This window comes from Ixodes scapularis, unplaced genomic scaffold (assembly GCF_016920785.2).
Source record: "Ixodes scapularis isolate PalLabHiFi unplaced genomic scaffold, ASM1692078v2 PGA_scaffold1__304_contigs__length_218370807, whole genome shotgun sequence".
Lineage (NCBI taxonomy): Eukaryota > Metazoa > Arthropoda > Arachnida > Ixodida > Ixodidae > Ixodes > Ixodes scapularis.
Window position 1 is genome coordinate 80062393 of NW_024609846.1, and position 18492 is coordinate 80080884.

Genomic DNA, 18492 nt, shown 5'->3' on the forward strand with positions numbered 1-18492 from the left:
GTCCAGTTTTTGTCGTCACTCCCCGTTTGAGAAGCTACCACCGAGTTAGTGCTGATTTTGCAGGATGTAGGGGCGTTCCGCGACAAAAAGGAAAAATTGGGCGAGCTGAATCCACCGGGTCGGCTGGTTGAGTGATAAGTTTTCGGGCGTTTGTTAACTAATAAGCTCGCGGTATAAATGACGATAAGCGGTTTTCATTTTATTTAATCGAACACTACTACTATCGGTGTTGACTCAGCGATCGTTTGCCTACCGCGAGGGAAAAAACGGCAGAAGTCTAACAGCCGCTGAAATGCCAGTCGTTCACACAGTAACCTCGATGACAACTCGACTCTCTTCCGTTGGATAACGCTTGAGGTTTTCGAAGCCACACGCTCGCCTGTGCCTTCTCATATCGTCCGCGACTGCACCGTTTTGTGCGAGTTCTGCAGTATGCGTTCTTCAGGGTGTTGAAGAGCACGTATGACGTCTAACCGAGTCCGAACACTCTAGAGTCTAAAGAAAACGAAAATATCGCACTCGCGCAAATATGTAAGAAGCAGATATTACGTATTTTAAACGGACGGCTCTAAACCCAAGCTTTCTGGTTTTAGATCCTAATGGTAAAGCTCTCCGACCCCTGTCATCTGCTGCATGAACAGATGCCGCACTTATGTGCGCATTTCACTCCCTATGATTCAACGGTTTTACATACCCATTCTCGCGAATGAATGGCTGGCTGCGTTTGCAAGGATGCTACCCTAGCGCATCGAAACCTCGATTGGATAGAACATAAAGGGGCAGAAGGATTCGCTGCACGTGATTGGTTCCTTCTCGATTTGATGCGCCAGGTTCGCAAGTAAGTGTCTAGCCAATGGGTTTGGAGTTCGGAGCGAGTTCCTCAAGGGTCAACAAGTTCTTCTCTTCCGTAACTTGAGCAAACCCGCGTTTTGGGACTCCTATGGATGCCTCCCCTCCATTCGCCCGCGTCGTGAGCGGACGTGAAGAGCGACGCCTCCCCCACAGAGATTGGCCACACGAGTCTACGAGCCTTTCCTCGCTTTCAAGCCATCAGTTGGCAACCACCGCACGCGCGCGCGCCACCGCGGCTTTTGTTTTGACGTCACGGACTGGGCGGGCGCCCGTGACGTGAGCGTAGGGTCCGTCCAAAAATGGAGAGCTCTGGGGCCCCGGGCCGCGGGTCGGGCGCGGATCGGTGTGCCGTCCACGGGGAGGCCCTCAGTTGGAACCAGAATCTCGTAGGAACGTCCCGGAGCTTTTTCCTCCTGTGCGTTCGATCGTCTTGCCCCAGGCCGTTACTGCAAGGAAAGCCGCCGCCGTAGACCCTTCGAGATTCGAAATGGTAACGTGCACTGGTTTATTTCGCTTCCGCACACTTGAAAGAAAGTCTATTTATTTGGTACTTCCCGCGGGCCTACTACGTCCATGTTCATCGAGCAATCCTTGTGGTGCCTAAAGTATATGGTTCTGCGCGTGCGCACGTTAATAACCCCACGGTGGCAGTCACAACACCGCAGGAAGTTTTAAGATTGATACTGACTACCCTCACATAAGTCAGATAGTACAATGGTGCACATTCGCTAGTGCACGAACCGAAAGAAAAACCCTAAATGCATACGTTAATTGCAATTACAAACGTATATAGGTGAAAAAGCTCATGGATTGCAGTGCGTAATAATTAAACTATAGCCATTGATTGCAGTGGCTATAAAAGAAATGCAATCTCTACACAGAGTTCCTTCAAATTGGAGGACTGTTACTGCACGATAATTAGTCACCACAAGTTAAAACTATTCTATACAGTAAAAAAAAACAAAAAAACAAAACAACACTCACACTCAATTTTTCTGTTGATTTTGACCTCAAAGAATATTATTGGCCGTTCTTTCGTAATGAGATCAATTGAGAATCTATAAATTTACTTATAATTGATTGAATTAATTAATAGGATTGATGATAGGTTGTTTATACGTTGCCGCATCAAGTTTTCAACAACCAGTGGCCTTGTTCAATTTAAGTGGTATCAGTTATAACTCCGCGTTCTTAAGTTTATATCAAAATAATATATCAGAATGAGTGTTGAGTCACTCGTTCAAATATTGACCAATAGGAACGCAATATTACGTTTAGAGGGAGGGGGTGTTGGTTTCTCCTTTTTATGCATGTCACTGAATGCCAAAAAAAAAAAAAATATCGGACACACTGTTTTCTTAAAACAGTTTTATTGTTTGTAGTTCTGATAAGTGATCGTGTATAGTTTTCAATTAAATATATTTTCATTTCATATCGTTTTATGTGCATATATATTATATTACCACTTGAAGGTTCGCGGACCTTCGGTACTCGCTTGAAAAAAATGTGATCAAGTCTTACAGGGTATTCCTTTGTTCTTTTTTGGACACCCCCTGCATAACGAAGCGTGCACAAGCGAGTTTATTGTAATCCGGCTTTCTTCGCACAATGGTTGCAAAACTGTGATCAAACAAGCCAACGTACACACAATCATAAACTATATACGCAGCAGCAGCCCCGTTGTGATGACAATTCCCATGTCACAAGGCTTAAACGCTGGAGCCTATATTGCACCGAAACGACCTTCTGCTCATACCCAGTGACAGCAGGAGCCAAAATTGCTACATGGTTACTACATATTCGGTGATCGTATAAATAAGCAACCGGCAACTAATTCGAAATTGTCCACTGCGTGTTGCCAAAACGAATTGTGTTCTTATACACAAGTGATCCCCTTACGTATGACTTAAAGGGATACTTCAACGAAATTTGAAATATTCCCGTCGTGTTCAAAAATGGGTTGAATATGATCCACAATATCCGTAAATGACAATCGCACGTTTGTATTTTGATCCTGGTGGCTGTATTTTTCGTTATAAACGGCCCACTCTGGCAAGCGCTCGGAGAAGGCCCAGCTTAGAGCACGTGACATCCAACGCAATCGTGACGTAGGTCGTCTCAAGACGAGCAAAGCTACGGCGAGGCTGACGTAGAGAGGATGGCCTAGTCGTTCCAGCCACCGAAGCGGCTGCTTTTGTACGAATTTTGGGTGACGGGTTAATCTTCTATAATCTTTTAGGGGGACAATAGCGACTTCTGCGACACACAAAAGGGATTCTCGGGAAGAGGGGAGTTCCTCCTTCTCCCCTTCTCTCGTCGTGGCCGAAGACGAGACAACCTCCGTCAAGGTTCCTATACGAGCATTACAAACGAGGCGTTAGCGACATCCACCAGGTGCTCTTTGCTAATCGTTTAATTCGTTTTAAAATTACTTTCCGAGACTTTTGAAACAAGATATTGGTATGTTCCATGTGATACTGCTCTTTTGAACACATATCGACCAAAAAAATGAGCACCGAAATTTCGTTGTAGTATCCCTTTAAGACTTGAAAACTTCGGAGCATTGAAGTTAGAGTCGAGTTTAAAAAAAACTCAAATTCGAGACTCTTTTTTTTTTTTGTGTGTGTGTGTGTTTTGTCTTAGTTGTTTGTGATCCACTGTCTCGGTTTTCCACAATGTTGAGGCGTTCTTAGTTTGGGCATCTGGTACTGCGTTATTGTGAATAAAATACCCGTTTTAGTTTTGTTCAGATGTACTGATGGCTCAGTGTTAAAAGCTGTAACAGAGATGTTACAGCTCTTAACACTGTTGTTGTTGTTTTTTTCCCGCAACACAGGGTTGCAAGAAAGAAAACAACAACAAAAACCTTTGAATATATAATAAACAAAGATGTGATACAACGACAGTGCACATGCCGAGATCGAATGCAAGGATAACATAACACGGCGACGCACGAACTCACGTTCTTTCATAAAACACTAAACCTTGTTTTTTTTTTATATTTATTTATTTCAATACTCTCAGGGTCCGGAGGCATTACATTACGGAAGGGAGGGGCAAAACAACAACGACAACAAATTATTAGGATATAAACGAGTCTAGTAAAAAAAAAAATGCAGTAAATACATGAGCGGCCATGGATTTAACAAAAATGATTGGTTATCGCAATTTTCAATGAATTGACTGATGGTATAGATACCAAGACCCATCAACGTCAGTAGTAGCGTGGACGTTTTTTCTTCTCACAATCGCCGGGGACATGCTTCTATGCTTGGGCATGGTCACGTGATCTATCGCAACACCTTACGTTTCTCGTCTTAAACTAGAATAAACAGGCACGTTTCCTGTCGCCGCATTTTTGTCACCTCAAAGATTTGCGAGTGTATCATATTCTCTCTGTTGATTTAGCCATAACATTCTCTCTCTCTCTCTTTCAGGATGACCTAACAAAAGAGCAAGTTCAGAGTAAGTACACTGTGTTTTAATCCCAACTCACATTATTGCCAGTCCGTGCAAACCTGCACACACCGCAACACTTCTATCGTTTAATCACGATGTACCAAAATTTCGAACGCTATAATAGACCATTCCAATCGTTGTTACTCTGCACGCTGCCATCTGGGCTGTGGAACGTGGTATATACATGCATAGTAACTCCCTCATATGAAATATGAGACCCTAATCATAATCATAATTATAATCCTGTTTTTCACAGTTGAAGTGTTATCCTATGGGGCGTGCGAGGCGAAACAGAAAGACGGAAGCCCGTACTCGAGTGCGTCTGCACCCCCCCCCCCCCCCCCGCCCCTCCCCCCAAAAAACGAGAACACCAACCAATAACAAATGAGACACTATACATAGCAATCTAAAACAGACCACACACTCGGTCACATGCACAAGGCCCGAGCTCGGGAAAACGCCCGGCACACAAGCACTGTGTCCGCTCGGTCTTCCTGAATGGGAGAGCGTACATCCATGGGCTCTGAGAGAAAGGCCTCAATCGCGTCTGGGAGAAACGAGCGGCGGTGGCGGAGTGTGCGCGCCCGGAGCTGCTCGGGCTGTCCGGAACGCGTGCTGATGCGCAGGATAGAGTTTAGTCAAGTGTTCTGCAGCAACGCATTGGAGGCGGCAAAAGAGTCTCACGCACGCATCAACCCGCCGGTGGTCCAGTGATTGCCAACTAAGACGCCTCAGTCGATCCTCGTAAGACAGGGGGATGTCAAGCGTCTGATGCGTACGTTACAAAAGAGTCCATGTTGCGCGACGCTTGGACTCCCTCCAGACGTTGAGAAAGGTGGACTTGGTGGGGCTCCAGATGAATGCACAGTACGGGCTCCAGATGGATGCACAGTACAGAGGGCACGAAAGGCCTCAGGACCACAGAAAAGCGATACCCTTGTGATAAACCCGAGGGTTCTGCGTGCCTTCACGACGATGTTGGAGATGTACAGGGAAAAACCCAAAGTGGGCGTGAGGGTGACCTCCAGAATCTGAAGATGTGTGGCCACCGACACAGATGGTGCCGGAAAACAAAATAGTGTGGCGCGTCCATCTCTTTCTTTTTTTGCTGCTGAAGCGCACAGTGGCATTTTTGATGTGGCTTAGTCGTAGGTAGTTGGAAGTGGGCCAGTCTGGAATTAGTGGCAGATGGTCTAGACTTTAGAAGTTGGGAGCTAAAATAGGGATGGCCCAAGTGGGTCAAAATGGTTGTGACTTTCGCGTATTGAGCTGTGGACGATTTCCGTATGGGTGATAAGCGCTGGAATAGAGGCACTCTACGTTGCAAAGACGTAAAGAATTCCTACTCTCCTTGATTCAAAAGCCGGCATGAATACACAGAGACGAGTAGGGATCGTGTTCATTAGCGTAAATCGGCAAAATATACCTGCTTAAACACACCCATTAGCGTAAAAAAAATTAGTAAAAATAACGGCAAACATCTGTCCACCACAGAACAGAATCAACTTTTTTTCTTCTTCTTTGGCACGAGCAATCGATGGCAAAGATTCTTGCTCACAAGCACGTTTATAGGTAGAAAGTGAGTGACGCTCGTATACGCATAGTTGCCAACATGTCTGCCATCAGTGTTTGTAGTTTGTCACTGTTGAATGAGACAAAAACTATATGCCTATCGTAACTGTAGAGAAGGAGACTGCAGCTATAGAGAAGGCGATGGAGAGAAGCGGGGATCCAGTGCTATGCAAGTGTGCCGCGAAGACTGGGGCGGCCTGGCGGCCAAAAATGTCAGACAGCGAATGAGGGAACAATGTTGGAGGCGCGGATAGTACGTTACGCGTTGGAACAATACAGTCAGCACACGGCCTTTTTTTTCTGCGGTGTAAACATAAGTGCATAACCTATATTTATTTGTTTTAGTTGTCCAACTTTCCCGAAATTTAAGAGGCTAAAACGGGTGTATGAACACCACAGAAAATTTTATTTGTACCGTGAATAGCCCAAATAAGATAACACTGAACTATTTATAACTAATACAAAAACAATGCAACACTTCAACTAAAAAAAAAAGGGGGGGGGGGGTGAGAGACATAAAAACATTTCGGGGGAATAGATGTTTCTCTTTTTGCATCATTGTCGTTTTTGCGCGCATCATAGGCTCATAGCCCCATAATGGATCGCGGTGCGACAACGAACTGCTGGGAGCCAACGCGGAGCAAATATATCGGAACGAAATGGAACTACCGCTATTATAAACAACCGTTTTATGTTTGTGTTGCATTCTCGCCGCTATCATATATACTACCAAAACATGTATTTGAACCGCGATAGTCTCCACAAAAAAGGCAACAATAGTGCTTGACCACGTCACTCGATTTCTTTTCCTTAGAATAAAATGTTTGCCAAAAGGCCTCACATCACTCGCAATATATAAAAGTGCAGTGAGTTTTCACTGAACTAAATACAACCAGACGAAGAATGCGGACCCTTCCATTGTTTTGACGACACAGCCATTTATATCCTTATCACGAAGACTATACATACGTCAGAGGCTAGCATCGGCCAGACGTACGCGAAAACTAATGAATCACGATAAAGTCTTAGTTGCTGAGTGGTAGCACTGACTCGCAATTTTCTCTTCGATTCGAATAGTTACCAAATAAAAAGCCAGTCCACAAAAAAGCGAGTTTCCATGCCCTCTACTGTAATGTCATCTGGTATTTTTATTAAAAACAAACAAACAAAAAGCAGTGGGGGGAAAAGCAGCGGGATTGTTGTGCGTCTAATTTCCCGTATGAAACATTTGTGAATTCATAATTCCTGTAAAATATGCATCCAATATAAGCGTAGTGAGTTTATTTTCATTCTTAAAAGAAATACTTGCATAAAATATGTTTTAGGCGTTCAGACACGATATCTGTCGGCGCGAAACGGTTTTGACGGGCTTTATTTTATTTTTATTTCTGCTGGCGACGGCTGGGCCAAAAATACTCCGATGGCTTTCTGCCAGGCCTGTGTCGGGGAGAATTCCAGAACGAATGCCAGAGCCGAAGTTCAGTGTTGCCCTCGAGCCGGCTTTTATAGCAACGTGGAACGGCGCATTTCAGATGCGCAGTTGCTATACGTAGGGCGCCTTCGAGTGTTGATCCTGTTTGCAGGCAACATAACCTGACGATCGCCTTTAAAAGGTCAATGAGATCTTGGATTTTACCCTGTATAAGATCGTCCCAGATAAAATGACTGAAGAGAAAGACAAACTATCCTCCCAAATCTGCATTACAAAGCTGTTTTGCTGACGCTTAAAACGAATTCAGAAAATGACGTAGGAGTTGACACGCCGATGGCTCTGACTTCTCTTGGCCCTAATGGCGTCTTCTAACTTCAAGTCATGCAAAAGGGGGATTCGGGGGAATCCAAAATTTAATTCAATACTTTTATTTTTTTTCATTCTTATACTAACATTTCTTGTGGGCTTAGCCTAACAAAAGCTTATGCTGCAGCTTTAAGAAAGGCAAAAATAAAAGGAGATGTCAAAAAGAAAAAAAAAAGTACTTTCGGGAAGTTGGAGGGCTAATCACGAGTGCTCTGTCCATGAAGGCTAAACTTGTACATGGCTGTAATTTTATCAACCATTTGTCAATCGCGCGTGCTTTCTTTCACTAGCAGAAAAGTAGCGCCGTCTGCATGGGAACGCAAGAACAAACTCTAAAACATAGGCCTAATAAAAATAAAAAAAAAGGCTCCTTCGAATCACCAGGCAACGTTAAGAACGTGCGGAGTACGCGCGGGGACGAAGTAGCCGAATAAGCACCGTCATTGGTTGACACGAAAGACAAGCGAAAGCACGAGGAGGTGCACAAGCTGGAGGCGTACTTGCACACTGTATCTGGAAAATGGTGGACCGTAAAGGGTGTTATCCTCTCCAAAACGTTAGTTAGTTGTCCGGGCACACAGTTGCGATTGCCGGTTAGCTATGCGACCCTGATGGGAGGTATAGTGGGCAGGCCTTATTGCCAGTTGAATGGCTAGCAACCTTGAGGTCTCCCCTCTGTCCTTCCAATCAGGGCCAATCAGAGCGCGGCATTCTGACGTCACCACAACCCCTGCAAACGAAGCAGACGAAGTTGTGCTCCGTATAGATTTATACACGCTCGCACTCAATATCATTGTGCTCGATACCATGCTTGTATAAATATACTTTTAAAAAATGCGAATTTTTACTTTAAAGCGGTAATCAGAATCTACGGTATAAAAGTTACGGTAACATTTTTTTGTAATATGTATCGCGTGTTAGAAAACAACGATGGTTTTGAAAGAGATTTCTGGGGTTTTTCATACCGCATAAAAGCAGCCCAGAGAAGCTGGACGTTGTGCACGCTCATCTCATCCAGTGAGAACTATGCGTGGCTTTGGCAGGTGGCGAAACTGGTTCATCGCGGCAGATGAACAATTTAGCCAGTGCATTACGACTGCTAACATGGGGTATATGTGGCGTAAGTCGCGCAGAGCTCGCACGCGGTACGATGTTCGTTCATGTAGCGAAACGGCCGGTGCAGAGTCTGCTGTGAGGAATGATCGCTTGGGTCCTGCTTCATGGCATTTAACTCCACGTGCTCCGAGGCGTGCTGCGCTAGCACATTCGGCCACCTATGCGATCGCCACAGGCATCACGCCTAACGCCCGAGAGGGAAACGCAATGAGCTTTTGTCACTTATAGTTTACTCCGACAGTTTTCTTCATTTTATATTTATTTCTTCTTATACGCAAAAATAACAAAACACTTTTTTCCTACTTAAAAAAAAAATCAGAACTGTAACGTTCATCGTGAAAGTGGTACGCGAATATTAAAATCGGTTAATGAAGAAACGTCATTCAACACCATCGATATGAAATGTTGCTCTCAATTTTTATTAAATAATCGCGAGCCTTTGATGTTTAGAGTTACACATGTCGCGGAATACTTCGGCCAGTGAACTAAGTGAAACCGGAAACGTCCGCGAAAAGGTGACTTAGCGCTAATTGCTCCGTCATCTCGAAACACTGTACTCTATTTCTCGCCCTCCTTCAGAATGGGAGGCGAAGCTACGATCTGTCCGGTCCAAGTCTGTGCATCTAAGGCCGCGTTCACACTGCTGATGATGCATCCTACAAAAGACAGTCTGTAGATTCTGCGTGAGGCCTGTTTCTTCTTTCTATAAAAATCCTGTCCTACTGGTCATAAAAAGATATATAAAAAAGACTGCTCGCAGACACGTTTAAAGTATACACATGTATAACGCAAACCTGATACATCGTCTCTGCACCGAACACCACGTATTTTGTACGATGTATAAGTAGCGTAAATGCGGCTTAAAGCGTCAGTTCAATTCGCTTCGCTCGAACACGTTCCTTTGTTGGCGGACTCACGTTGTTCTTTAGAAGCAAGGGATTCGTGCGGATGGCACTTTTCAATTACGCCAGCCGAGAAGAAATCGGCGTTTATATGATCCTATATAGTACTATATCAGCTGTCCCATTGCCGCTAGATACGATATAGCGGGATCACCTCAGAGACGCTGAAATCGCCAATGACGAAAAGCAAATAGCCGAGTGTCGGCTTTTCCTCATCACAACTCTGAATGAGGGGAAGCGAGCCTTCCAGGCGCGCGTCGGCCAGTATTTCGTCGCAGCTGCCGCGAAGCTTCGGCTCTTATTTTGTTTGAAACAGCGTTTCACATAGGAGTTAATAATCTGTGTAATAAAGCAGTCGGGTACGCTAATTATAAAAAAAAACTGTTTTAAAATGTTTTTTTTATCGATGCCACAAAGATTTTTTTTTTTATGATTAAAATTTGCAGCCGCGTAAATTTATGAATTTGCTAATATTGTTTTTTTATTTATTTTTAGCTTGATTCAGTTTGCTTGCTCAACCAAATATTTCTGGTATATTTAACTGCTATACGCAGCACCATTTAATTTTTTTTTCTCGAAAACAGGAATAGAAGAGATACACTGAAAGGTGTTCGTAAATTCCCCAGTTCACTGAGCTTGGCCTATACTCCGTTCACCCTTAAGCTGAGACTAGAAACTCCGCCTTCAGCGCGAGCTCGCTGGCTTCCACAGTGTTTTGGTTGCACGCGCCTGCACGTTCATAGTTATGTTTGAAAGAGAAGAAAGTTCACGCTGAGGGCAGGAGCTTCTAGTCTTAGCTTAAGGGTGAACGGAGTGGAGTTCACGCACGTATACAATTAGACTATCCCAAGGGTTGTTAGAACTGATGTCGAAATGTTTATTGTAGAAATATGGGAATAGTAAGGTAAAAAGAAGTTATTAAGTTTCACTTTGTTGATACGGTTAATCTCAAACCCTTCAGATTAGCGCAAGGCTTGCGACTAATCGTCGAGACAAAATCTCGATTTTTTAATTTTTTATTGCACTGTTACAGTCGGTTATTCATTTCCACACGACAAAAATTACGCTATGCCGCACACAAAATGGTATAGTGAAACTTTAAAACAATGACATCAACAACAACCTCAAGCTATTTTTTACTACACAGATACCATCTAGCACCATTATACATAAATTTAGTTTATAATTTGGTAGTATTAAAATTTAAACACGGGGTTAGTGGCCACAATCCACCTCCCCGTTAAAAAAATTCAGCCGTAGTCACATATCTTTTTCTATTCATCTATGCGTTTCTTGAACCAACTAGCATGACGGTGAGGGTCTCAGGAAAATGAAGGAAAATGAACAAAAAGACGCCATGTGGTTCCACTGAAACGGGATTCATCAATCGCTCTGGTCGTACCTCTATTCATAAAGGGCAGTACAAACAGCACCGTAAGGATAGTACAGAAAGGGGATAAATCAAACGTTTTTGGTTTCTGGGCAAGGTGGCGCAAGCTACCGCCTGTTGCACAAAGTACAGCCATTAGCATCCGTCCATCCAACCGAAATGGGACGTGGTTGACTCCGCCGTGTTGTTGACGCATAGCAAACCATGACAATCATTCGATAACACGCCATATTGTGTAATCGCAAAGTCGGCGTGGCCTATACTTTGTTTCAGTTTTCCGACGCTGCGAGCTAATGGGTCCAAGTAAAGGGAAGCTGAAGAGTTTCTTAGAAACGACGAGTTAGAGGTGAATTCTAGCGTATTTTTTATTCCGTGAATCTGAATATTGCATTCATTTTTCCTGAAGATGTAACTAAACGCGAAAAAACACGAACAACCTCCAACCAGTCGTTTCATCGTACTCAGATCTTTCGGCCGCCAAGCGCGTGTCGCTCGTGTAAGCAGCGCGTGCCCTTGCAAGTAGGCATAGAGGGTATTCACTGGACGCCATATGTGAGGGCGATGTTTAGAGCGCATGCCCAGAACGAGCTCACATTAATAAGCCGCTAAGACTGGTCAACTTGATGGTACGGAATACACGTTGCAAACTAACTGTGGAAGCTCGCCGTCAGCACGCGCTCAGCAGTCGCACACACAACTATGGCCGCCAGTGAATACAACCTGTAAAGAGCGCAAGTTTGTCGGCTTTTTTTTTTTTTTTTTTTTTTTTTTTTAACAGGGGCTGTGGTGACGTCAGAAAGCCAAGCTCTTATTGGCTCTAAAGCAAGCCGCCTTGAGGTCTACCCACTATCCTTCAATCAGAGCCAATCAGACCTAGGCTGTCTGACATCATCACAACCACTGCAAAAGAAGCAGACGAACTTGCGATTCGCATATTTCCCCTCATAAACACAAGTCGTAACGTCCTTCATTTTTTTTTTTTTTGTCTTTTGAAAATAGCAAGATTGCACGCGTGCATAGCTTTGATAGGCACAAAAGATGCGCGAGATCGGAGATTCTGAAAACTCTGAATATGACGATAGACTCCGGGAAGGAGGGGCTTCGGATGTACTTTGATAATGATTTTCTGCATACTCCGTACACCAAATTAAAAAAAAAAAGGAAGAATCTCGATATTTCTGATTTTGGAGGCCAAACGTGGTTTTCCTCAAATACAGAACCGCTTCAGTTTCCCTTTAAGTAGCGTCAAAAGAGCAAGTCACCGAGCCTTTTATGTTTATGGTGTGTTTAGCTGTGATAGAACGCGTACAGAAACACGACGAACACCATGACGGTGCGCTTTTGAGGTCGTCTGATTGGTCTCATCAGCTCGCAGCGTCGGCTGTTAAGGTGAAACGAAGTGTAGCGGGCCACATTCTCCGCCCGTCGGCCAAACCCTTTCAGTATAAGCGACCACATATCGGGGTGGAGGCGCGTAGTTACGTTCTAGGCTTTTTAAATGACGACCTTCATGAACATAAGGTCGGGGCGCAAGCTAGCTGGCCAATATTAGACATAACACCACCCCGAGACTGCAGTTAAGCGAAGGAAGACAAGCTCACTCGATTTTTATTTATAGGGCATCTATTGGGCCAGCTTTTAGTGCCTTCGTGTCCATCCTTCGGATGTAGACCTCGATGGAGACGTCACGGTCACGTCGTGTCCATGTCATGACACAATTTCACGTAACGTCGCGTGATGCCGTGACGTCATAGAGGACATCTAATGCTATGCATTTATAGAGCGGGGATATACCCGAGATCGTATACTGTTTCATTAGGCAAGCTTCCGGCCACTCCAGGGAATCGTCGCTTGTCGAGCCGTTCTTGCCCCAAAAATGGCCTGGGTGGGCGACCGACCGCCGACTCGAGTTTGCGAAGCGGGGAGGGCGAAAAAAGCGGAACCTCCCGAAAATAGCCTCGCATTCATCCTGCCAAAGTTTTTTTTTTTTTTTTTTTTTTTTTCGCCTTTTTGGTTGTTTTGGGAGGAATTCTAGGAATTCCTCCCAAAACACGTGCTCCGAGCGTTCCACGTGCTCCGAGCGCTGCTCGGAGCACGTGGAACGAAAGATCGAGCTGCAAAACCCGGGGATCCTGGCTTCAATCCCCGCCGTTTCGATCTGGATGAGCATCGTACCGGCGTGCGGTCCTGTATCACTCACTATATTGCGTGGTACACGTTAAATACCTCAGGTTAACAACCGCACTGCACTGGCTGAATATATCTGTTTGCGATGGGTAACAATGTCGCCTACACTCTGGCAGACTTAACTCCTGCTGCCTAAACAACTTACTTTTTTTTGTTACTGATTTTCTTTTCTTTTTTTTTTTTGTCTCAATGGTGGAAAGACTTCTGCGTGGAATTGTTTTTTGAACTGATTCAGAAATTATATACATGAGTGTTTGATTTTAATTCAAACAGATTTATTATAAAAAAGTCAGTAATATGCACACTATGATGTGGTTTGTGCATGTGAGTTATACGGCCAAAAAGACATTCGCTTTTTTGTGTGTTTTTTTATATATAAGAGAGGTACATTGGCTTTTTTCAAACCCACTTTCACGCCTTCGTCTTTAGATAACCAGGTGATGTGAATATCTGATTCGCTCGAGAAGGCTAGCGAGAAAACCTGCCGCCACAACTTTCTGTTCTAGGCGCTAGTTCCGCCGATTTAGCTGAAGACGCCAATAGGATAAGATCCAAACACAAAGCGAGAGCATGCGCTGAAATGCGGCAGGTTACGAGCCACATTACGGCACACAACTAAACTACCCTGGTAACAAATTCCATGCTTCCAGTCCACAAGGTCCGGAACGAGAAGGTTAATTTTAATTGTATGCTATCGATTGTCCGTAGGTGCCTCACGTGTTGCTCTGGACTCGTACAACGAAACGCATTAATGCATGAAGCTGTCGCAATGTCGTCTCAAATGATATACGTATACGTTTTAATAAAACATTACGTAAAAACCAGGCTTCAAAAAGCTTCGGCGAGAAAAGAAACAGCAAGCTGTTATACAGAAGTCTCGTGTCCCCCCCCCCGTTCCCGTCCCCCCCCCCCCCATATATTGATACGCTCGCATAACATTTGTCCAGCACGAGGAATCAGACTTTCGAGACTCAGAATGTTCTCCTTCTCAGAGCGGTACCACGTGTGCTTTCGTCAAAGTCTGGCTTATGTGATGCTTTTGGTCGCACATGCTCGGTATAAATGTCATCGCGCAATGTTGTGCGAGATAAACAGATTTGATATAAAATTGTTCAATAGTAAAATGAAAACAAAAAAAATGCTTCGGGTCGAGTGCGGAAAATATTAAGTACAAAGCTCGTTGATACAGACGTGGTTACGAAGACTTTGCCGAAATCACTACTCAGAAACAAGCTCCGTTTGTTCTCTTAAATTAAATACGCAGACACACGCGGAAGATGCATACCATCTGTTTAGAACAATTATATCACGTAATTCCCCCAAAAAAACACATAAAGGGCCAACAAAAAAATCACAGAAGTTAGACGTGTCCCGTTTTAGTTAATGAAAAAAATAAAATAAAACGGACGAGAAGCACACTCCTCCGCTGTTCACAACTGAAAATTAGACACTTTTTTTTTTTTTGCCTAATAGACATTTTTATTACGGCAGTCGTACCGCGTGCGCACAACCTAAATTGCTTGTTCATGCCGTTTCCGTACACAAGAATTCTCGCCTCAGCCTCTACTCATATTTCTCTCCCCCCACCCAAAAAAAAATAAATAAATAAATACGTTGGTGATCTGGCAATTGCAGGCCATGGAAATGAGGGATGTTGTGAGTTGAAGGAGTGCGGCCGTCTCGGTCTCGTCCTCTTTCTGTCTTATTATTTTTGCTAGCAGTACGCTTATACTCGTACCAACACGCTCTCTACGAATATAAAGGAAGTACATTTCCAACTGTAGTCCAGACACCGAGAGTTACATAAAAGAACAAAAATAAGTCGCTCATTGATGTTTCGTTGTTTCCATTCTTCTTCTGACGATTTTTTTTTCCCCTGTGTTTTGCGTGCAGTGCTGCGCAAGGCGTTCGACATGTTCGATCGCGACAAGAAGGGCTACGTGCATACCAACATGGTGTCGGCTATCCTGCGTACCCTGGGACAGACCTTCGAGGATAAGGATCTCAAGGACCTCATTGCTGAGATCGACCAGGACGGTACTCACCCTTCCTTCCCTCCTCTTTCTTTTCTTGTTTTCGCTACTTCCTCGCAATTTACTTATGGCGAAACTTGTTCGAAGAGCAAGATCGTCTGCTTCTTTTGCAGGGGTTGTAGTGACGTCTAAATGCTGAGCCCCGATTGGCTCTGCTTGAAGGATAGTGGGTAGACCTCAAGGCAGCCTGCTTTGAGGTCTACCCACTATCACAGCCAATCAGAGCTCAGCGTCTCCCTGACGTCACTACAACCCCTGCAAAAGAAGCAGACGAACTTGCGCTCCGCATCGCTCTCATTGTTCTCGTTCAACGACACTCCTGAAGACAAAAAAAATCGGTGTGATAGTTTTTTCTTTTTTTTTTTTGCAGAGCATTAGAAGGTCTCATCATGACAATTTTTAAAACTCAACAGATGAAAAAAAAAAAAAACAGTTTTGAAATATTATTTTTGGCAGTGAAGATACGCGGCGCTTGGCGATTTCCCAGCATCTCATTGTCTCTCTACTATAGCCAATGAGATTTCGGCATTAGGCAATAAGAACGACGAACAACCAATCGGGAAGCGAGAAGCGTTTCTTAAAATGTCACGTGTCCACAAAAAGTAAAGTCTGCCACGTGACACTGAGCAGTACGTGTCAGTTTCGTTTCATCGAACTCGTCATTCGCAAGGTTTGCAGAGTGAGCCAATCACTCCGTAGATCACTGCGGCTTATGGAGCAAACCAGTCACTCGGTAGATCGCGGCGATTGCCTCCTCAAGCACTCCGGAGGAAGGTAGACGCGTAGGCATCATATCAGACTATGGTATTACTTTCGGAGAGCGTATCCCTTGGCGGCATGTGAGGGCTGCACCTGCAGAGGCCTCAAATGTCGGTCCAATAAGTGAACCACCGAGATTGTTTTCCTCGACAAGAACGAGTAGAAATGACCACAGTTCAATGACGTCAAGTGCAAGTCATTGATAGGTTTTTGTATTATATAAAATTTCTTAGAATTTCTTGGGATACATGTGGTGTCTCTCCGGGCCCAGGTTCCGGCGAGCTGGAGTTCGACGAGTTCGTGGCCCTGGCGGCCCGCTTCTTGGTGGAGGAGGACTCCGAGGCGATGCAAGAGGAGCTGCGGGAGGCGTTCCGTCTGTACGACAAGGAAGGCAACGGCTACATCAACGTGTCCGATCTGCGCGAGATCCTGCGCGCCCTCGACGACGCGCTCACCGAGGACGAGCTGGACGAGATGATCGCCGAGATCGACACCGACGGCAGCGGAACCGTCGACTTCGACGGTACGGGCCTTTGGGGCGACAAAGCAGTATCGCGATGGTCCGCCATTCCGTGTCCCAGGTCTTGCGGGAAGCGACCGTGCCATACACCCTCGGCACCTTGGGAATGGCGCCCGCATGCGTCGTCTGCTTGTCCGACCATTGCGCGGCTCCGCTACGCAAAATGCCGATGGTCACTGATTCGTTTCAAAATTGGTTCCGCGCATTAACAATAGACACAGCTCAACTAGTAATCCAGATTACACGTCTTAAAAGCTTTTTTCCTTCGGTTTTTCTTTAATTAATGTTTTATAGAGTCTGCCCCACAAAAAGTTTGCTGCTTGTGATGCTGGGCTGTTAAGTCCGAATGTTCGATAGGAATTTTGGAGCATACCCGAAGATTCCGGAAATTCGATGACGGTGTCAACCTCCATGCATCGTTTTGCTCTCTCCTTAGTTTACGTACAGCATGCAAGGCGGACGAATGAGTTATAACGTGAAAGAGGCCGTCAGTTGATAAGTAGTTTGTTAGCGGTGTACTACAATGAATGACGGAGACAAAACTGGTTATGTAGGAAGGAAAGAGGTCCCCTCACAGAGAGAAAGGGAGAGAGAGAGAGTGCGCGAAAGCCAGAACAGGCTTGAGTGATTTAGACTGGAGGTAATTATTCAAATGAAGGAAGGCGCACTGTTGGGAGCGGAAAAAAAAAATCCCATGTAATAATATAAATTCACACTGTGGTCAGGAGTGCGTATATCGCCTGTCCTACATAGTACAGATATAGTGTTTAACATTTGGTGATGCAGCAACGTAACATAATTCTAAAATCATCGTTACCCTGAGTCTATATGTTTATTCAAAAAGTGGCTTTACAACTATTGTTTTGGGAGACATGACCAAGAGCAATGAAATGCCTGACGAGACCATGACATCCCTTCAGCTACACTACAAAGTCATACAAAGCAAAATATCAGAAAGGGTAAACATATGGCCGCTATTCATTGTCTAACACATTCTAAAGTTACGAACGCCTTAATATTTCACACAAGATTTTTTTTTCTTAGTTCCTTGTTGCGTTATAATCCTCCCCAGTAAAATTTCTTTCGTAATATTTTTATGAAACTTTCGTTGACATCCGCTTAAAATCAACACAGCCAGCAAAGACTGCATAATCTGCCGACTATCTCATGATTATATTCGATACTTCATGTCTTCTGTCGTCGACCTGGAAGGAAAAAAAGTTTGCGTCGAGTGTTATTTAGTGGAACTGATTTTTCCCGACGAACAGCCGATGAGGGGGAAAAGTTCAGAAGAGAGAAAGAAAGACAGCGAGAAATTAAGAGAGGGGAGAGAGAGAAATAAAGAGAAAGAGAAGAGAAGAACGTCTATTCAATGCCGACTAACCGGAATTGGGCGAGCATCGGCGCGTGGCAGTAGTTACGTAACAAGCCGAGAAAGTTGCCCCTCCCCTGCGCTAAGCTAGCCCTGGCTGTCCCCGACCCATTTTTACTTGACTGCGCAACGGCCTTGCGCGAATCGTCGTCGACTGCTTTGCCTCTTGTCGACTGCTATAGGGAACGCACGAAAAACGCATCTTGCCGTCTCTGAGCTCGCTTTGAGATAAGCGCGAATATACGTTGTTAAATGCGAGCAACGCAGAGGCAAAATCGTTCCCGCCGTTTTAAGTCTGCTTGATTTCTACTGAAGGTGTCATATATGTGCATTAAAAACATCTCTATTGTTTCTCGGGGCATTAAAAGGGCATATTAGCCACTGGCTGTGTTGTCATTGGAAAATCCGAATAGAATAACTAGAGTGGCACTGTAGAATAACTTCCAAACTGATAATGCGATTCCTTCTAATTTTCAATGGTAAAAAAAAAAAAAATACATTTGAGCTTGTTGGAAAAAAAAAAAAAAAGATT

At 44.5% G+C, this 18492-nt stretch overlaps 1 protein-coding gene across 1 annotated transcript; it reads left to right on the forward strand.

Moving 5' to 3' along the window:
• Nucleotides 1–1099: 1099 nt before the first annotated feature.
• On the forward strand, nucleotides 1100–16591 carry LOC8035199 (troponin C; the record flags this gene model as incomplete). Its single annotated transcript, XM_042290806.1, is given in 4 exon segments — nucleotides 1100–1342; nucleotides 4290–4317; nucleotides 15170–15313; nucleotides 16340–16591. Coding segments are annotated over 4 exon segments (427 nt in total), but the record flags the coding sequence as incomplete, so codon positions are not given.
• Nucleotides 16592–18492: the final 1901 nt, after the last annotated feature.